General features: G+C 36.9%; 1 protein-coding gene across 1 annotated transcript in view; it reads right to left on the bottom strand.

Annotated features, from left to right (window-relative positions):
- The window catches only part of ntm (neurotrimin), a 284,308-nt gene extending 261,641 nt beyond the window's left edge, over positions 1-22,667 (bottom strand). The window contains exon 1 of the mRNA XM_025065445.1: positions 22,400-22,667. Within this exon, the coding sequence (XP_024921213.1) occupies positions 22,400-22,460 (61 nt within the window). The 5' untranslated portion in view covers positions 22,461-22,667. The remainder of the gene's footprint in view (positions 1-22,399) is intronic.
- Positions 22,668-22,726: the final 59 nt, after the last annotated feature.

The raw sequence follows: 22,726 nt of genomic DNA, 5'->3' as shown, positions 1-22,726 counted from the left end.
ATAGTTTTTTGTTGAAATTGAAGTTGTGGTTTATTCTGCTGGCAGATATTAATAAGTCAGTCAATATGACAAACAAAGTTTGCATGGATTATCTCCAGAACAAACAGGTAACAATCAATGACATAAGAAGAGTGGAGATACCGTTAGATTTGTTTGTTCAGTATGGATATTTTTGCTATTTCAACTTTTCAAAACAATATGTTTATTATATAAAAAAGGAAAGTGTCAAAATTCAACTTAACAATGACTAAACTTGTTTTGCAAAATCTTTATTGATTCCTCCTGCTCTTTTCTTCCTTGGATGAAATGAAATCATTTACTGGAGTATCAAACAGCAAGTACTAATGTTACTGTCCACAGTCCGAACTGTAAAATCTGGAGCTACAACAACTTTACTAACTCTGACAATAAGGAAGAAACTGAAATGTTGGACACAGTAGCTGTGGTTGTTTTTTTGTGGCCAAGAGCTATTCATGGAATTAATCTATAAATGGTCAGGACCAAACGCAAAGGCTGAAAGTATTCAGCAAGTGAGGGCAGAGAGGAACAAGGACAGAACAATGAATTTTAAAAAAAAGAAAATTTCAAAGTAAGCATTACATCAGAGATGACCTCAACCAGTCCAACAAACAATGTCTGAGTAGATTCACATTCATCCAGGCCAAAATTACATCATTTCATTTTCTAATTTATATAGCCATCAACAAATAAAAGAATAAACAATCTGAAAACATTTGGGTTTAGTAAAATTGTTGGTATAACTATAACTATTCTCACAAAGATAAAACTTCTGTTGTGAAAGTGCTAAGCTGTGATCAGTCTATAATCTTCTTTTTTATAGACCAAACGCAGATTGAATGAAGACTGAAGCAGAAGGACGACACCACAAAAATGTTACACAAGTTGTCCTGTTCATTCAATTCAGAAGATGTTCATGGTCCAGTAGTGTATAATTTAGTGCCATTCCTCCCAGATAAGTGATGTAATTTTCTACTTCTTGTCTTCCACTCCCTCCCTCTTGCTCTGTGTGATTACCTGCTCCTTCTTGAATGCCTCTCACACTGCTCTACCTACCTCTCCGACCCTACCTGAATATAGTCCCAGTCTTTGTCTCCCTTACAGTTCATAATTACCCCTCTGGGACTCACGTATCAATGCTTCTTTTATGCTTTATATTGTGATTTTTGGTCTCTGAATTAAACTTTGTGTGAGTTGTTTTTGTTTTTAGTCCTGGTTTACTCTTAGTTTATGTGCAGTTTAAATATTTAAAAAGAGTTTGAAACATGTGAATTTCAAAGGCAGACACTCATGGAATAAAAAGTCTCTGCTCAGACTCAGACTGCACTCACTGAGTGAAAGCAGAACTGTGGCCACAGGGAAATAAAGCTGTGTGGGGGTTTACATTTGTTTAGTTACATGGGGTAGTGCATTAAAAAAAAAAAAAACTACTAAAAACTAAAGAAGAGTCTTAAAATATATTTAAAAAATAATAACTGTGAAATGACTATTACAAAGCTCAATTTCTTTCATTTCCAACTGATAAATAACCTTATAATAATAAAGTCTTACCGAATATAAACCTATATACTATTTGAAAGATTTATTTTAACATGGAATACCAAGTCAAGTTTAATAGAAAACAGTTTTGTCTTTAGCTATTCTTAAAATAACTAATACATAATAGATTTGAGTGGACAATTTAGAAGAGACTCGTTGGATACTTTTTTGTCATTTCAATCATGTCAGCAGCAAGACAAGCTCCAGTCGCCTCTATTTATTAGTTTGCAGAACATGTGCTAGATTACATCTCGTGATCTGTTTGTGTTTCACAATTTAATAAGTGTAATGTAACCGCAACGCAAACAGAGAAAAGCAGAGATATGTAACAGCTGAAATTGTTAGCTTTTTGGCAGACAAGATGTCTGTAGCTAATCCACATGATAAATCATCAAACACATGGTGGAGCTGAAGAGGGAGCTCTGACAGTCATTCAGTGAAAAAGTTGAAATGCACGTAGCAATCCAGACAGATGGGAATTTAACGAGCTGTGAATTTTAAATTATCACATGAAAATGTAACTGGCTTCTCGTTCTTTTTCTCTGCCAACTGGAATGTAACATATCCAACAGTTAATTTTCTGCCAACAGGAAATGCTCCACAAGAAAGCCTGCAGATTAAGCCTTCTTTTTTTATTATCATTACTTGAAGAAAATGAGGTTCCAGTATATCATTGACCAACAGGCACATGTGGTCATGGGATGTATTTTTCATGTTACATTTGATATGCTACATTTTTCAGTCCTGGATAGATTTGACACAGTGCTGTTTTTTAAAGCAGTCTGAATGCAGCTTGGTTTGACAGTCAGCTGATGATTTGTTTCATTTTAATAGAAATGTCCGTCATTTTTATCTGGTTATCCATTTCTTTGATTTTTCTCCCTCTTACTCATTGAATTACAATCGTATTCCTGTCTCTGCCCAACTTCGTGCTTCTCCCTGAGTGGATAATTACTTTTCCGGTTTGTTGGAAAATCACAGTGAGATCACAGTGGAGTCACCTCCACAAGTTTCAGATCTGTGTTGGTCACTGCTTCTTTATGAAAAGCAAATTAAGGCATTTCTAGTATTTAACTAACTTGTGTGTTAATAAGCGAAAACTACAGTATGGAGGGTGTGAATAGAAAGTCATTTTCTAGTCCTGATAACCTCTCAAAGCCTGGTTTTGAACCCTTGTGGTGTTAAGACAAACACTTGGTGGTACTTAGCTACAGGCACCCAATACATTGTGATAATGTACTATAGATTCAGCATATACAATACAAGGACTGATAAAGGAGCAACAGTCTACTTAGGCCTTTGTGGTAGCAGGCAGTAGTCAGATATTTGGCTCATTTGTTCCAGGGATGTACATCTCAAAAGAAAACTTGAAGCAGAAAATGATTTTCTAATTTCTGGCTGAAACATGTGTAAATGCAGAGCATTTATATTTTAAAATTCTTAATTTGATCTTAGGAGTCGTTTGGAAGTGGAACAGATTTCACATGAAAGCATTGGTAATTAGAAAGTTTATAGACTTGCCCTTTTCATTAAAATTATCAGGCATTCACGCTGAAACACACGAGAATAATGTGAGAGAAAGCAAAACACACTGCTAATTAGCAGGAAGTTTTTGATACAAAGTAGATTGACTTCCTTTAACTAGCTGAAAAAATAACAGTGTAGACAGGAAGTAGAAAGAAATCAAATAAAAAGTGCATACACACACACACAGAGTAATGACATCTTTAGGAAAATCAAGGTGACCTGGGAAGGTGTACTATGTAACACGGTCCCATGGTAATGTCTCTTTTGTCCTCAGGCCCAGTAAACGGGGTAAAAAGGAAGTTGAGAGAAGAATGGTGGGAATCAGTGCAGGGACAGATTTTACCAACAGGTCCATTTTAATAATAATAATAAAAACAGATAATGAAGGACACTTTATTTTTAAATCATTGTTTTTTCACTTGGTTTGTTTAAGTGTTAGGTCAATAATTCTGATTCGTCTCCTTGCACAGAAGTAGCTTCTTCTACGTAGCTATGATATGAGCCTGATGATGAACAGTGTCTGGAGTTTGTCTCTCAGACATCCATTTCCTTTTTTATCTCTCTCATCCAGAAACCCATTTTTCCTTGTGCACCCCTTGTAATAAATGTAAATGCTATTGGCAAAATCCGACTGGACTGTCATAAACCTTTTACTCAAAAAGAGTTTCCTCTTTTCATCATTTTTAAATTAAGGTATCAGATTGATGGACTGCTACTGAGTGGGTTGTCCTTCAGGCAGTTTCTGTGAACTCTGCAGTTGACTTTGAGGGATTTTGTCAAAGTGGATTATCATTAATTCAGCCACATTTGTGGAAATTTGTACGACAAAAATTAGTCTACAGGGCCGTATCAGAGTTTCAAAACCTTTCAAGTAAAGTACAAAAGTCAGACAACAATCGCAGATAATTAGTTCAGAACTGCACGAGTCAGGTTTTGAGGGAAGTCGACCAGATGATGCTGCTTGTCTCGGCTCATAGACCTCTCGCATCATCATGAAATGTAATGCTGTAAATGTAATTTATGGTCAACATACGCTGTGAAGCTGTGTAGACTTGGCTACAGGGCAACACTTAGAATGAATCATTCAGAAACTACCATTGTGACATGCCTCTAACCCTGTGTCCGGACAGCTTAGATAAGGAGCAGGATGGTAAAAGGAGAAATCTCACCTTGAACGTCGCCACCCTTAGTTCACATCTGGTAACCAGAGAACTGTCTTTGACTGCATCATTTAACTCATAACAGAACACATGGAAGCCTTCACTCACTCTGCTCCATAAAAATACCTTATTTGAACTTTCCATCTTGTAACATTACATTATATAATTTGACTGTTGACTTGCTACAAGTCAAAATTCAGTCAGGCCTTTGTGTCTTTATATATGTATCTAACACCTTTATGGATTCTTGAAGGTTTCAATACGTGTGTGAACGTTTCACTCCAACATACTAAATATATTTTAAAGCAAAATATAAATGAGACAATGCCCAGTAGAAAAGCTATAAATAAAAGGCTGTTTTTGTTTGTTACTCATATGGGCCGTGAGCCTTGATATAAAAGATATAAAATTGATGTAAAAGGCTACTTCAGGCTGCAGTAAATCACCCACATCATTATATGTCCCCGTACATTATGAATGTCATATCCAAGGATATTGTTCCCGCTGCATGCAGCTTGTGTGATCATTGTGGGCACATGAAAGTGAAGTGGGTGGAGTTTAGATGAGTCCAATTAAAGTCCAGGGACGAAGATGAAGGTACTAAAGGTTTTGATACTTGCTGTGATTTTACAAAGCAGTTTACAAGGCAACCATGCTCAAACACATTCAAGTGTTGTGTTTAATTGACCCTATTAGAAATGTGTTCTGTTAAGTGAAGAGTGAAGGGTCATGGAGAAGTGGCCTCAGCAGTGAAAACTCTTTTTGTTCTATTATGACAACGTTATGACAGATAAAAAAAATCTTAAGGTTAGCATTAATAATAACTAAAAAAAATCTAAAAATAAATTGCAGAATGATGATGTCCTCAACCTGCGGTGGTCTGTGGTAATGTTGCCATCTCCCAAAAAATTATTCTGAAAGTCTTGTTCCATCAACTTTGGCGTAAATGTTAAAACATGAATACTTTGTCCACACCCTAGTAACAGAATTCCGACATAAGTCACAGATCCCCTATATCTTTATGTACACATTTTTTTTTATTATTTAAATTAACCTGAATAATCCGATAAAGTTATTCGATCATAGGACTGCTTCATTTGGCCAAATGCATTTTTGTACAACAAGCCAAAAAACATTCTAAAATAAATCATCTCAGCAGCAAAGTAGGTGGTTTACTAATAAAATCACAAAGGAAAAGTTGGATTTTTGGATAAGAAATTCAACATATCCTTCATAATATGAATCTATAAACCGCCCTGCAGCAGATGCCACACTTTTCAGGATGTTTGGTTGGTCAGGACTTTGTGCCGTTTTCATGTAGAGGTCAATTAGGAATGTTAAACAGTCTGGGCTTCAGTTCTCTCCAACGCTAATCTGTATTCTGTGCCGACACTGACACTGATCTCAAACCGTGCCTGAATTCCCTTCTCTGAGGATAACATAGAGTGAGTAGACACAGAGGTACAGAAGCAGCGGGTGGTGGAGAGTGAATAGGAGGAGTGTTTCTCACCCCCTGTGGCCTAACGGGCAGCAGAGACATTATTCTCCTCCCATGTTTTCTAAGGAATTCGCACATTAAGTGGATGGTGGAGGTGGGCTGGAAATACATGACGGGCAGCTGGAGGAGGATGGAGAAAAGGTCAGAAACACAACACACTGTCAATCTTTCATTCAGCTGCCAAGTCAGTGGACTTTTAACCAGGCAGGTAAAGCTGGATTTGAACAGAGGGAGGAGAGGATAAATGATAAAGGATTTGATGGACTGAGGTCTCCCACATGACCATGTGCAATTGTATAAGGCACAAATGACAGCTGCCATTTCTAGTCCTAGAGAACCTATTAGTAAATCTATTGCTTTTTTTTTTTTGACTGCTGTCCAATATGGTCTTGGGGGTTGTGAGACTGGTCACCCTTCTACTGTATATTTGTATCTATGTACCATATTGTTGATGATCAAAAAAATAAAATTAAAAAAAGAACAGAAAATCTATTTTACTCTTTTCATTGTCTGTAATCATTTGGCAGTGTTCAAGCTTTTGTCAAGAAGGTTCTCTTCAAACGACACAGTCGTGACAAGTGTCAGCTGAGGATTCACTTCATAAAAAAACTGTCGCCCTTCATTAACACTCTTTGGTGACTCACTGCGAGAGGAGAGGTTCTCTGAGAGAACGGGAGGGGCACCTCTTATCATTTCAAATCCACATCACTGCTCATTTTAGAAGGTACATATCTCAAGTGTGCCATTTGTGTAGGTAGAAAAATAAAAGGTCAAAGCTGTGAGAACATAAATGTGATCCTTTAGAGGTGGCATTTCAACATTCACTCAACATATTTGTTTTGTTTTTTTGTAACCACAGGGACTAAATCTACTGAGCAGGAAATTGTATTTCTTTGTATAGAAAACATTGAATGCATCAGTTACACCTAGAGACACATTAGTACTGAGATCAGATATTGAATAAGGACCATGTGCAGCACCATGATTGTTTTTTTTTTTTGTTTGTCTGTTTGATTTCTTTGCTTCATTCATTTTATCCGTACATCTCAGACAATCTCCAGTTCTGTCGCTACTTTAAGCTGAAGCATGGAGTTTCATAAGTAAAGAAGGGAGCAACAAAGCCACTCATGAATACTAATTTTTAAGGTTGATAAGGGAAATTCAGCAAGACGAGTCCAAATCCTGCGAGCCCGCCGCCTCCTGAATCCTTACCAGCCTGGAAACGATAATAATCTCAGCCAAGCAGAAATCATTTATCTCTATTATGAATCTGGAAAGATTGTAATTTGTGCCTCAGCACAAATCTGTAGGAGGAGGAAAAATGACTGCCATCAGGAGTGTGCAACTGAAACAGTTAAACCTTTGACTGTTATTGTTTTATGGAGCCAGGTTTTGTTTTAACTTGGCACATTTTTAGTTTTTTATTTCTTTTTCTGGCTAATGGCTCAGCCTCTGCAGCAGAACCAAATAGCAAAATAGTAATTACAGCACAAAATTTAGCTGTCTGTTTTTTTATAACATAATCCATAACTGTCTTAAGCTGAAGGTTCTGGGTCAACAAATACTGTAAGTACACAGTATACAGTAAACCATAAAATTGTTTACTTACACCTAAATATAAACAAATGTAGAACTATGTGGTGTTGGTTGTGATGTGGGATAAATATATGGTTGCACGCTAACCTAACATCTAATTCTATCATCTAGTGTCTGAGATCAGACGAAAAGTAGGAGCAAGGGGCATGAGTTGTTCTGATTTTTCTTGAATTATTTTTTACATATTAGCACCTTGCTATGGACACAGCCATTCATGTATATGCTCTACATGAATGGACATTCTGTATTGGCTGAATGTAATAAGCTCTGCTTTGTGAGTGGAACAACTGAATTGCAGCACATTAAGGCAATGGAACTAATAAAAGAGAACGCTCCTAGACTGACTGACAGCTACGCTCTGATCCCACTGTGGCTCTTACTCCAAATAAGCACTTACTGTATGTGTGGGGGTGTTTATTGATGAACGGGGGGGGGCATCGTTTCACCACCTATTTCACTCCCGACCCATCGTTGTATTAACGATCAGTCATTATTACCCTGGCTAATTTCCCACATCTTACAGCCTCATTAAATCACATGAATAACATGTTAGTGTTTATTTGTCTGTGTGTTTGTGTATGAGAGAGAGAGAGAGAAAGAGAGAATGAAAAAGAGAGCAAGTCACATTGATCTACACTCAGTCTTGTGGCTGAGTCCCTCAGGCCTTGTGACATGACAGGAAACACACCGTTGTATCTACGATTCTTCTAATCTTTGGGTTTTGAGAGCAGCTAAAGATCCGACACTCATGAACTCAAACAACTGCCACACCTCCTCATCTAAGAGCCTCCTACACAACCTTTCCTGTGAGAGATGGCAAAACACTTGGAGAGTCCTTTATCACTAATGTACAGTACCTTTTCCTGCCAAAAGCTAAAAAAAAAGAGGAAAAAATATACAAGGATTTAAAACAAACTGTAAATGGTTATGTATTTAATTCCACCCCTGAATGTTTTGTGTCCTAACTGGACATTAGGTTTAAAGTTATATATGGTTAAAAGTAAAATAAAGTTTTTGGTACTGCACTAGAAAAAGAAAATCCAGTTCCTTTTTGTGACAGTCCCTAAAATGAACAAAGGGTGGAGAGTGAAACTCTTCAAACTTCAAAATAGCTTTTGAAAATATTTTGAAGTATTGGAATTCCCTGGAAATCAAGATACTGTCTTCTTCTGTCACTTTGATGAACTGATTTGAAAAAAAAAAAAAACTCCTCATGGCTCCCAACATTAAACATGAAAAACTTAAAATCTGAGGGATTTCATATAAAAAATTTCAGTTTAAAAAGTTCACTTTGCTATTGTTGGACTGTATTTGAAACAACTTAATTGATTATAATGAAACGTGTTCAATGATGATAATATACAATTGTTTATAGTGATTTAAAATTTCATTAGGAATTATTTTATTTTCTAGACACGTGAGACATGAAGCTTGTGTGACGGGGAATTTTCTTAAAGGTATTACAAAGAGTAGTCGGGCATTTGTTTAGTAAACAGAAACAATTCTGGAAAATATTAGCAACTACTTTACAAAATAATGATCCTAAAAAGGCACATCCTGGGAAATATTTGAGATCTGAAAGCAGGATCGAACACTCATTCTAACGTTAAACAAATGGGAAAATCAGAATCTATGTTTCATGGTATTTTCTCAGAGGGTAAATTAGTTACTAACAATCCACTGGTGTCATCTAATGATATTTTAAGTTATTACACGATGAATCAGTGACTACTGCATGTAAATTATGTTTCTCCTCCAGTACATAACACAGCTCAATAGGAACCAGACAGTCGACTTAAATAGTTTTATTTTCATTGATTCTTAAATGCAGTCTAATGCTGTCATTCGAGAGCAATAAAACCATATAAATGTGCCCCAGTGTCACACTTCAAAACTCTTTAACATCAGCTATTTACTGGTCCATTGAATCATTTGAGACAAACTATCCATTGTTTTTCATTTGCTCCACAAGGATGACTTTGCCTCTGGTCTAAACACAGTTCAATTATTTCACTATAACAATGCCAAATGCTCACAAAAGGATGGAACTCTAATAGAAAAAGTTGTTTACAAAAGTGTAAGAAGTAACAGACCTTGACTGCTTCTCAAAGCCATTCACTTTCAGCAACACCAAGAGATAGAGAGAGAGAGAGAGAGAGAGAGACCGTGGAGGCTTCACTGAACTACAAAATCACCACATTTTTCAATCAGCACACTGACGAACGCTGGGTTCTGCGCGTCTGCTCATCTGAGAACGTTTTAATTTCTTGCATTCATGCGTTGTAGCTTAAATACTAAGACCATTGGACAAATCCCTCAGAGTTGTCTCTGTTGACGTTCTCCAACCTTTTGATCTGCCGGGGTCTGCATTTATCTCTTCATCACTGTAACTATAATCTTTAGCCTATTCCAGTGTCCCTTACTGCAGGACTCCACTATTATTATTTTCTTTGTTCACTTAAACCCTACTTTAGGGGAATGGACGGTCAAACTAAAAGACAACGTTTGAGGTTTGATTTTCATAATATTTATATTTCATAGGCTTCTAAATGTGTGGGTTCTACGTCAACCTTTGAGAAAGTCCAGTTTTGAGGACTATACTCTGCATACGCATCGCTTAGCTCAGTATTTCCTGCCGTTTCAGTTTTTTCCAAAAAGGTTTACATAAATTCCCACCCTGTTATTTCAACTGTAAATTGTTATCAAATAAAACACTTGCTTTCCACAAATCTAAAACTAACTAAAACTTGGCTGTTACGCTGTTCAGCTGGCTCAGATGTAACAAACCCTACACTAACATTTATGAGGACAAGCCTTGTGGACTTCTGATAATGATTTTTTTTTTTTTTTGCTTTTCAAAGTAAAAACACTCTGTCTTTATGAAGCTTTTATGAAGGCAATCAGAAAACATTTAAACAAACAAATACATAAAAACACTCGAAAACTCCAATACACTCAACCATAAATATTTCCAGTTTGTGTAATGTTTGCTGTTATTTACACTAAATCATAGGTTTCATTATGTTGCTGTTCAGAGCCAATATTTTAAAAAGTTTAAATTAAAGTTTTATAGCTATGTAGTAGAAATTGGAAAAAATAAAGATTAAAGATGTCAACAAAGAGTATGAGGACATTTTTATTATAAACAAGCACTAAATGTCTGTGTATGTTTGAATATTATAGTATAATCACGTTTATAGGCAGCATGTGAACTAGCTGAGGTTTACTTCTTCAAATCAACACACAAACTGAAATGTCATTTTCATGCTGCAATAGTCGCCTCACAACAGAGGAAGGAAATCTGTAATCACTTTTAGAGATAAAGCCAAAGTATATTTAATAAAACTCAAACTGAATACATGCAAAAATGGTAAGAGGAATTTAATGTAAATATATATAGTCATTTGAAAATGTAAATCATTGAAATATGTAAATTAAATGATATTGTCATTTTCAGTTTCCATTTCAGTACAACTGTCTCAGTGATTGACACTATATGACATCTGTTTTGGTTTATTTATAAAACACATGACTATGAATCCAAAGCACCGACTCCTCTGGGATTGCGCCTGTGGATGGAAATTTCTAAATTATGCATTAGAGGTTCCTTCACATTCCACCTGTGGTGAGGATCAATACATCATTTTGTGGTGAGATTAATGTCTGTAATATTTCATGGTCCTTCCACACCTATTGTCTGCAGTATAAAGCATGAAATGAAAGCCTAAAAGCACAAAGGTGGAACGTTTGGAGGATACCAGTGGAAGATGCATGTGTATTTTTACTACACATTTGTCGTCATCATTTTTATATTATGTTTTAATTGCAATGTATTTTGAAGTACCAGAAAATATTCTTAGGGTTCTGATCATTTTATTTGAAATAAGAAGACTGGTACGAACAGGACAAGGAGAAAATGGAAACCAACCAGGTGACAGGACAACCAGCCAAACATTACAAACAAGTTAAATGAAAGAAACTATTGTAATATAGTGCAGACATCTAAGGCTTAAATCGGTTTTAAACCTGCCACTGAATGTTTCCAACAGGCTTGGTAGGAAAGGTCATCATGAAAGGTCATGGGTTTTAGACAAAAGACCTGATTGAGAAGAAGGCAGCGCTGGTCAAAGACGAGTTTAGACAAAAGCAAACAGAAAATACTGTATATCAACTCTTTGTAATTTAAAACTGGAACACTGACTTTGATGATCAAAATATTTCAATACAACAGTAAAAATGTACTACTATTGCAAATGGAAATATTTGACACACACAATTACAAAGCCTGAAGTAAGGTTTTTTTATTTCCATCTCATGGAAAAACATCCATAGTGGGTGATAATGAGGACTAATGACTGCTAGCTTCAATTAATTTTGAAAATGTTGATCTGAAGGATGTCCATCTTTTCCTGAGAGAGTAGTTTCCATACTTTTTTTATGAAAATATATGCACAACCAGTGGAGAAATGATATTAGCACTGAACTCTCAATTTACTGCTACCAACTGAAGAGAGAGAGAAAGGGAGAGAGGGTGGCAGAGAGAGATGGAATTAGAATCTGGGCTACACTCATGTTAAGCTGTATTAGTTTCCCATAGAGAGAAACACAACTGCACAGTGATCTCATTATATGTTACATCCATTCACTGATACTGCAGCCAGTCGGAGGATTCAATAATTATCTGCTGAAGATAACCTGACTCTAAGAAAATTATTTCATCAATAGGTTTGTATTCTCCACAGTGACTCTCTGCTCAAGTCCGTAGAAAAACCGGGTGGGGTTGGGTTAAGCATTAAACAGCATCAAGAATGTTTTAACTCTGTACTGTTTTGGCTTAAAGTTCAGGAGAAACAAAAGCCTCTTTTATGTGATCCATTTAAAATCCCACTCAGGTATTGGCACACAGTGAAGAAATCCTAACATTTTTCTTCCACAACACCTTTCACTTCTCATGCTTTCAATTAAACTGAGACACAGAAACTCAGCTGAATCTGAATATGTTTTACCTTCACTGTTAATGTTCTTATCACAAAGCATTAACAGAGAAGCCATTCTCTGCCAACAATATGACTCCAATATATTTTTGATAGAACGTGTGTTCCATCAATTACGGCTTCAAGCCAACTGTACACACACATTTACTGTATATGCAATCAAAATCTGTTTTGGTTGTTGTGGGTGTCAAGAAGACATTTTGTAAATAAATGATGACCTACATCCACCCACGAGAGGTCATTGTGGCTACAGCTGTCTTAAAATAAGTTTATTAGTTTATCTGAAAGAGTCCATACTTGTGGTTTCTGGGTTGGTAAAACAAAGATCAAATTTTGTGTATTGCCTGTAATTCAGAGATCTTCTTTCCTGAATTCCAATTCTAACCAAGCATTTAAATTTGCAATGTATATATATATATATATATATGCATTTTATATTCTTTTACATTTGATATACTACTTTTCACACAATACAACTGACCTCTGCTTTGTTGACTACCTATACAGCTGAGCCATGGAAAAAAAGTTAGCATTGAGAAAATATTTGTATGACTGATCATAAATCAGTGTATTCAGGTCAGTTCTATAGGACGTCGTAGGATGTACAACACCACATAAAAGGCAGTGAGGCTCAACAGAGGGCTGACTTTCATCCACCTTTTGGTCCTAGTTTTCTTAAGGCTGTTGGGAGGAGACGCAGTGTGAAAGAGCATGAAGGGCAGTTACTGTAGCTTTCCTGACTCGACTAAAGTCTGATTTATTTTTGTGTCCTTTCATTCAATTTTATTAAATAAATTAAAAAGTAAATGTTTCTTGTCAGCATTTCCAGGATTAAATCCAAACTGCATCTGCAGAAAAGTTATACCTTGACATTCAATTCAGAACTAACTCTCACAGTTTGTGAAACATCACTGACCAACTTCACTCCATTTTGATTTTAAAGTAATTAAAACATATATGTAACTATATTACTTACATTTAAGTAATTACAGGTTGTGAGTTGAATACGGATTATCATTTCTCTCGATTGTATCTCGATTGTTGTCAATGTAAGAATTAGTGTTCTGGATTTTCACAATACTCTGTTTGATTCTCCATTTAATCACAAGCCGGACATTTTCGATTGTAGACAAACACTTTGACTACATGCAGAATACTGATGCAGAAGCTTGGATTTGTTTTGAGTTTAACACTGTTCTGCAGCACATTAAAAAAAATAAAATATTGGGAAACTTTATGTTTTCAACGATATGAAATGTATTTGAACTTGTAGACCACATTATTGATATCACTGATGATGATCATCATCGCACATTTTTCTCTCAAATTATCCCTCAATAAAAGACAAATTACCCCGTCCATACCCAACAAAAACATATATGATGCTGCCGTGTCAGTCTGTTTATATGTGTCATTACACAACAATGACAGCCCCAACAACCTCCACTACAGCACCACGGCAGCCGAACAACACACGCCGTCCCCCGTCGTTAACCATCAGTCTCTGTGCAAACAACTGACACGCTGTATTGACTGCCTTGTAACTCTTCAGGGAAGGAGTGAGGATGCTATATTGTTGTAATAAACTTTTCCTTTGGGGAAGAAAATCTCATCATATATAACCATGTAATTACTTTCCAAAGTCACAGCAGCGCAGAAGATCAATAATGTTGCCGTTTTTCTAAGGGAAACAAATGGCACCTTCACTGCAACTTCTGCCTCTGACCTTCAGTCATTACAGTCTGTATTTTATTGGTAGCAGGCTTTTCTTCACAGCAAATAAATGACTTTGGGAGGCGGGAAGAAGAAAAGATTCCTTAGGGTAAAAGTAAAATCTGTTCTGCTTTTAATTTTGATTTTTGTTTTTTTGTACAACTATAAAATAAATCAAGGGCACAAACAATGGTTCTCCTTGACTTATGGCAAAAGCATGTTTTCAAAAAGGCAACCGCATTAATAGCAATCAATATTTTTATTTTTATTATTTAATTTCCAGCTGCAGCCTTTTCACCTCAAACATTTTAGAACTCCAATATCCATACATTTGGATGAGGATTAAACAACACGGTTGAACAATAGCAGGTTGAATTAAACCTTTTAGTGGTTTTCCGACATTAAAACCAGCTGTTTATCACACAGGTCTTGTTCTCTTCAGGACAAGTAACATCCTGCTGAGGGAAAAGCACCGATCTCTGAGCACAGAAGATAGTCAATTCCTTTTTCGCCATTTTCCTCACACACACACTCCGTTCCATGGGGACACGTCAGTCAATCAGGAAGGGAAAAGGCTGACAGATGATAAACAGCACTACAGAGACATACTGTCCAATGAATGACAAATCATCAATCTCTTTATAATGTTAACATCTGGGTTTTTTGTTTTAACACAAGACGTTGCAACTTTACTCAAAGACAATGAACAAATGTATTCATACTTTTTTTACACTTTGTTTAGTTGAATGCTGCAGCCACACTGCTAAAACATTGATATGAACAAATCTAATAAAAGTTACTTCTGTATAAATTGCTGCACTTAAATTCTTTCTTACCATGTAATTAAAATATGAAGTGTTTTTTTCTCTATTTTTACTATTTGGTGCAATAATGGGTGCAGCACACCCATAATGCAACATAAAATAAGGTCACACTTGGATTAAGCACATGCTTCAGCTTTTGCATTTTGATCTGATTATTGAGGAAATGTATTTAAGCAATGATGGGCAGAGTGGAGCAATTTTCAATGGTTATATGTACAAGGTATTGCCGCTTCAATACTGTATATACTTCTATGGTTCAGAGGATGGAATGTTTTCAGTCCGTCAATTCATTTGCTCAGCAACAGCAGTGGACACAGAATATAAAGGGAAAAAAGGTGTCAGAGGAAACAACAGACTTGAATATATTTTCAGGTACTTTACAGATACTGATAATCCAAATAAATTCTTAACAGGCCCTGACTTTATTCTAATACATCAATGCTGGTCATTGGTCAAGATGATCAATGTCAAAGCCCAAGAAGAAGAACAAGACAGCTGACTAGAAAGCAGGCACTGAGGAGTTATGCTAATTCACTTTTAACTGGCTGAGTTAAACACATTCAAACACCTTAAAATGTAAAACAAAAGCCAGGTAGCAAAATGTTTCCTCAAATGGCCTTTAAACTATTTAGTAAAGTGAAATGAACACATCTGAACCTAGTTGAAGCTAAAACATTAGGTTTGAGGTTGAATGAAGGTGGATTTACTAAAGCTGAAACGTGTGTCTATATGTAGACCTAACAGTCCGTCAGTTCATAACTCATTAAAGGCCATGTGCCATGAAAAAGGGGCGGTCATGCCTCATTATCATTATTTAATAATAGCCCCATATATTTTTACGTTGCCTTCTTGATAACATCCTATAACACTGGTCAAAGCGACACGTAAGGCAGATATTTGATGTCTATTTTCAGCCTAATAACATCCCTGTCTGAGTGATCTTTACACATCTGTCACAACACCATCTGCCTTGGCCAGTGGTTGCTGCTGCATCCCTCAATTTGTGCTGACAGCAACAACAGGTTCCGTCATATGGACTGTAAATGATAAAAAGATCCAAAAGGTGAGTGTAAACAATCATCAACAGCACACAAGTCATAACTGGGTGTCACATTTAGAAATGATGGTAGTACTTGATAGATTGTAGGGTAGGGTGTGAAACCATAAATGTCATGATTCAAGACAACTCCAATTAGGTCAGTTTTTCATCATTTAGCTGCTACTGAAGAACTGCCCCGTCCATTTTCATATTGTCTTTCAACACGTCAAGGAGTCTCTCTTTTTTTTTTTTTTCAGCTGTGCGACTCGCTCTCCAAATGTTGGTTTAGCGTATTTGCTGCCTGCCTGCAGTACATGTCTAAATTCACTGATGCTTGGTCTGTTTGTGAAGATATAGCATGTCAGGGTTTCTGTGGCAGTGCATTAGAAAATGCTATTAGACCGGAGCAATTCAGTCTCACATCATCTTGAATTCCCTGCTTCACAGTTACCTGTTTTTTAACCTCTTAGCCTAGTAGCAACAAAAGAACATTATTTCAGCATAATGATGATCCCAGTGTGGGCTTGCCTTATTGATGAAAACCACATACATTCCAATCAACCTGCACTGCATGGGTGTGCATACATGGAGTGGCACACATAGCACACATAACATGATTAAACATGAGGCTGTGTGTCCTTGACCGGACCTTAGCTGACAGTGTCGTAAAGGTGAAATACTGCACAGCATTTGACAATCAGACATGTTGTAGCTTTAAGCCAATCACTTGTTTTACATATAGGTAATCTAGCATACTGCCGTGGGAAAAGAAGGAGAAACTGTTTCTCATCATATAAAACTGATCTACCTGCTTCATGTTTGTTTCCTGTCAGAGATACTCACGCAGGAAAGAACTACTGATGCCATCAACTGGTGTCAACTTTTCCAGAGAGAGTTACCAATGGGGGTCTTCAGTACAGCCTCAGGGCAGCCTCAGGGATATGACTCTCCTAATCTTTGAACTCTTAAATCTGATTTGAGATCAGCCATGGTACTTCAAATATCCATTCTGATAAAATACTGGGACGACTGTTATTTAGTTCAGAGAGAACACCCCAGATACCTTGATAGGGTTGGAGGAACAAGATATTTCTTGAACATTACAACCACTACAATAGATTTTAGATCAGTTCCAACATATTTACCTAGAACCTATTTTACCTATTTTTCAGTATCAAACACAGTAAAAGTCATGGTTAAAGATCACTTTATCTGGCTTTTTTGACAAAAATAAAAAGGAGACATAATGGTATTGTGCCAGGATTGCTTGTAGTCTTAACTGGTCAATCAGCCAGTGTACAAAATTATGGAAAAATTACATTTATGGAAAATGAAAAAAACATCCCACTGATTAACTCTTCCAGCATTTGAATCACAGAAAAAGCAGGAGATTGTGTCTAAAAATAAAAAAAAAGCAAAAAATAAAAAATAAAAAATGAATACTAAACTTCCCTTCCCTTCTCCAATCTACTGCTCTATTATCAGTATCTGCCACTGGGGGAGCAGTCTGGCCCATTTAAGGTGTTATCATCTATATTGATCTATTAGGTTTGATTTGTCAATCCCACGGTTACAGGATTGTCTTGGACAAGATCAGCACACTGTCTTCATCTAGGAAAAGATCTGAAATTGTGTTGGAAGACTCTCTTCTCACAACACCTGTTGGTTAATTGTTTAATGAAATTCAGTACATTACAGTCAAAACATGCTTTCTCTCCTCAACTACAGTTCATGATGATGAAACATACTCTGTTATGTACCCAGGTCCACAGAAGTTTAAAGATTTAATTAGTGCTCTCACGTCGATGAGAGCACTAATTAAAATATTATCTCTTGTGCCCAACACATATGCCTGGCAGAGAACTCGAAATTTTGCACTAATTACACAGCAAATCGTGCACATGCTCACAACCTACCTAAAATCTGCTTTAAAAATTGCTGTGGAAACCACCATGCTAGGTCTAGCTTAACCTACCTAACTGAGATATCGCACCTGTGTGCCTAACACATTAAAAGGAAGTCTGAAAGCACTAAGTGCGGTCACATATCTGGACAGGTGATGAAGTGTGACTGTGTCAGCTACTGTATCTGTTTTTAGTGAATATGTCTTCATGAGGCCATGATCTCCTAGTAAACTAAAGGGCTGCACATGTACAATATTGAGAAAATACTGATTTTCAGGAAATGTTTTCCGCTGTCTGAGTCATTTGTTACCATAGCATTTAAAATATATATTCACTAACCTAATTTAACCTTCTAAATAATACAATGAAGGTAATGATAAAATCCATAACCTGCAATCCCACCAATGCACACTGCAGCTTTAAGCGCTTCATAAATAATGCTCCTAAGAGATCAAGCGAACTTGAGAACTGCCAGATAACTTGAAATATTTGGCCCTCGGCTATTTTTCACCTTGCTGCTGCTAAAATGTTGCGGTTTGTGTCAGAAGTCTTAAACTCTTTAGAACTTTGTCTAACTCTGCTGAACTGCCTGTCTTTCTCGCCCAGGTGACACACATTCACAAACCAATCCTTTGTGAACCTGCTTGTACAGACACCGATGGTGTGCAGTAAGGGCAGATTCTTCAGACCAAACGACCTGCTGAATGAACAAAGTCCAGAGTCACTATGCCCTGTGTTTATTAAACAGGCCAGTCTGGCAAGGTCTTTCTGGGTCAGAGAATCACATGACCATTTGCACTCGGCAACTTCTACAAAGAATAAAAAAGCTTCTTAATAACCTCAGCCATTTCTTACCAACAACTGTGGTTCTTACTGCCCACTAAATGATCCTGCACAGCCAGAAAATGAAATGAAATTTGGGGCAATTTGGAGATTTCATTCTGCATAATCTCAACAGCAACAAATAATTCTGATAAATTTGATCTATAAATTTTACCTTAAATGACGGCAATAAAAAACATCTGGACAACAACTGAATAACAAAAATATGTGGTGTTTTGCTGCAAATGACAGCAGAGGTTTATACTGTAAATAGTAGTTACTTGTTAGACTATTGAGAAATAATTTAACAATGTTTATATATTTATGCTACAGATAATACAAATCTAAGAATGCAATGCTATGCATCACCTCAATGTGACTCTAGACTCAATCAAACAATTGGACCATTTGGTCATCCAATAAAGTAAAAGATTGTTCCTAATCTAATTTTTTCTACCATTTATTCAATGGCCATTAGAACACCAGGGTTTGCTGTCAACACTTACGCTGTGACTGAAGACTGTCAACATATCCATGTGTAAATAACTTTCCTGATTCACCTACCACTGTATCAGTCTACCTCCACCAACACCGTCAACACGCAGAAAAGGTCTGTGACAGAAGTGAAAAAAAGAATAAAAAGAGTTAATCAGTGAGCTAATATGGCAATTCAGCTAATACGGCTTTGCTTTGGAATGACCAACCTGTGTATCAACCCAACTGTGATTTCACGACCACTTCTTCTGACTTTTACCTTTACTCTGCTGTTCTGGATTATTCAGAGCCACATTAGTTGAGTGTAAAAAGAAGTTTACAGTATAAATAGTTTACCAATAATGTTGAAAAAGGACTAACTGCAGGTCTGAGTCTGAATGAAAAAATTCTAAAAATTCTACTGAATGCCTGTCTGGAGCTGAAGAAGATTCAGTGCATCAAAGAAACACATTTTGAAAAGGAGACATCAGTACTTTTCAATGTAAGGAAGTCTAAGGATGAACTGAAGCTCAATCGGATTTATCTCGTAGCACCAGTGTTCGTAACACAAAACATTACACCTCACATAAATCTTCAGTGACATAGTTTCTCCTCATTTTTAGTCGTTTGCCCCCGCTGCCTCATGACATGGTGTGAAGCCCAGTTGGACACAAATGTGGTCATTCTTCCAGCAGCAGCTCAGGCCCTATTTCCCTCAGATCCCTGTTGAATAGCTGTAACATTGTGATAAGAGGAGAACACACTCGACCCAACAACAATGATCTCAGTGTCTTTAACAAATGACGGCATACAACAGGAAAACCACAGCTCCCTGACCACCACCGAATACATCTCTGCTCTCTCAATCTTGGAACAGCCTTTGGTCCAAATTTTGATGTAGTCAGCTATAACTCTCATCTTCGTCTGAGAGGGATTTAAGAACGAGGGCCCAATATACAAACCTGTGAGAGCCAATAGAAAGTCAGGAGAAACAAAAGGATGTTTTGCTGCCTTTATTAAAAAAGAAATAAATAGTAAAATAAATATTTAAAAATATGACAAACTAGTCCACAAGGTGGCAGAGGTGTGAGTTCTCTTGCCTTACAGTAAGAAGATCACTGGTTGAATACCTAGTGAGAACTGATGACTGTTGGGTACCCACTCCACCACCCAAAAATGAGGTCATTTGAAAACTCAATTTTTGAATGAGTGTGATGTTTATTTACAAGTAAAGGACAACAATGTTCTATATGTGTGACTTTTTTAAAAAGAAAATTCTGTTGTGATCATAAACTCATCGCTTTTTAAAAAATTCAATGTTTTGCTTCTTCTAAGCTCCTAAATTGCTTTACTTGGACCAGCGCTGATGCTGTTGTGACCCAGTTTCCACACTATAAGGACCATTTAATTAATTCTAATCCAACACTCCGATTGTGTGGAAGATCAGAAGATAATTGAATGACTTCAGCACAAATTTCATGCAGACTAGTTTACAAATTGTAACTCCAAATCGACTGAAAAAGGATATTGATCCAGACATGTTTAAAAATAGGAACTTTAATTACAGGATTCAAGTGAAACCAGTGTCTCTGGTTGTTTGTTCTAGTGGTAATTGTATTTCTGCCAGGTTGTCGGGTGGGCAGAAGACTTCTACTGACACCACTTTGCTATAATGGTTACTCTGCTCCATAAGTAATGACATGAGGTGCTGATAGAGGATGTGATGACTTAGGTTAAGTGGGAAACAATGAAGCCTGTCTGGTCTGCTAGACTACACTTAAAAAAAAACTTAATTTATAGCATTTATGTTTTACCACTGGCATATCTGGAGACTATAATTGGGTTGAAAAGTGCAAACAGGCTATGTGGCAGCTTATTCCACAGTCTTGGTGTCAGATAAACAGTGAGGCTCCCTGTATGTTCTGCAGCAGAATGTAGATGATAACACATGGGGGGAAAATATTTAATATATTGACTAATTAAATAAGACTGATATAAATCTGATTCCAATCTTGAACAGGAAAACAAAACTGAATTGTTAGAGTAGTTAAAGTTTCTGGCTTTTAATTTTGTCTCCTTTTGGTTCAGTGGCCACAGAACTTTTTTTCCCCATCGCCCAAATGAGCAGACATCAACTCTCAAAACACCTGAAATATATCTTTATGATGAAAAAAAAAGGACAACAACAACAATAGGTATTAGTGAGTAATTAATTGAATAAAACCCTTAAACACAAACTAATTAAAAGCTTATTAAAAATATATTAGCTTTTTTTTTCACACAAAAAAAATTCACTGCAGATGTGAGTTAGAGTATGCATAAATTCTGGGGCTGTGTTTGTAAACTCTGATCATGTGTGCGTGCTGTGAGGTAAGATACAATAAAGTAAGATACAGTTAAGATAAGGCAATCCCAATAAAAATAAATGAAATAAAATAAAAACAGTCAAATAGCTCTCTATAAGATAAAGTAAACAACAAAACGTGTTTATCAATTATGGCATATAGGTAGAACGTTTTTCCTCTAATATAGAATTATTCAGCAGAACTGCACTGTGCTGGTTTTAAAGACAAGCACCCAGTCATGAATGTAGTTTTAAACCTCAAACAAAACCACATGTAAAACCAGACTTTATAAAACCTGCTTGCTCATGTAAAACCTCCTACAATCCTCTTAACGAATTCTTTATTTTTATAAAACGTTTACAGTGAACAAAGTCGCTGAATTATAAGCTGCTTTGCTGCGACCCCTCTCTCCATCACTGAGAAAATAGGTCCCAAATTAAATGACCTGAGCACGCAGCCAATACGGATTAAGAACTTAATTCTTAAGTAACTTTGCAGGAAATTCTGCTTGTGGTGGATTCACCATGTGTATGGACGGATTATAAGCCGCCGGACAGCAGTAGTCACAGGCAGAAATAAAGAAAACACATCAGCGCGGAGCAGGTGCAAAAAGGGGCGCACGCACCTCCAGTAGAGCACACGCACCTCCAGTAGAGCACACGCACCTCCAGTAGAGCACAGCTTTGAAAAGTGTTACTGTCGTTTTTCTCTATGTATTTTTCACCGCCAGAGAAAATGTGTCTGTAGGATTAAAGTTTAACAGAGAGCTGCAGCTTTTGATGCAAGTGTTGCAAAAACAAACAGTTCCACGCTAATCAGAAGACGCAACTCAGTGCCAGCAACTGAATTAAACATCAACAGCAGCCTCTTCACCAACACGGAGAAACACATGATGACAGCAGTAACAAAGTGAGAGAGCGAAAGGATGAGCAAAACCAGGACTTGCCTTGTTCTATCATCAGGGCAGTGATCCCGACCAGAACAGCCCAGTACACAGGGTTCTTCATGTTGGATGTTGTAAATTACTGTGTGTCTTCTCTGGAATCGTGTGAACTGAAGGCGCTAAATACTCCTAGAAAATCCCGAAAAGTCCTTTTCTTTAAATCCTCATCTCTGACTGACTGTGCAGCATCCACTAATGCAGCGTCTCTTCAGCTGAGCTCTGACTGGGAGTAGGACCGAGTCAGAGACAACGACTAAGACAAACACCGGTAAGGACTGAGAAGAGTAAAAGCACTGCGCTGCTGCATTAGCCGTCTGACTGCGGAGACCT

The sequence above is a fragment of the Cynoglossus semilaevis genome, chromosome 19 (assembly GCF_000523025.1).
Source record: "Cynoglossus semilaevis isolate Cse_v1.0 chromosome 19, Cse_v1.0, whole genome shotgun sequence".
In the NCBI taxonomy this organism is placed as follows: Eukaryota; Metazoa; Chordata; class Actinopteri; order Pleuronectiformes; family Cynoglossidae; genus Cynoglossus; species Cynoglossus semilaevis.
The sequence above is the reverse complement of the archived record's forward strand: the minus strand, read 5'-3'. Positions and strand labels throughout refer to the sequence as shown.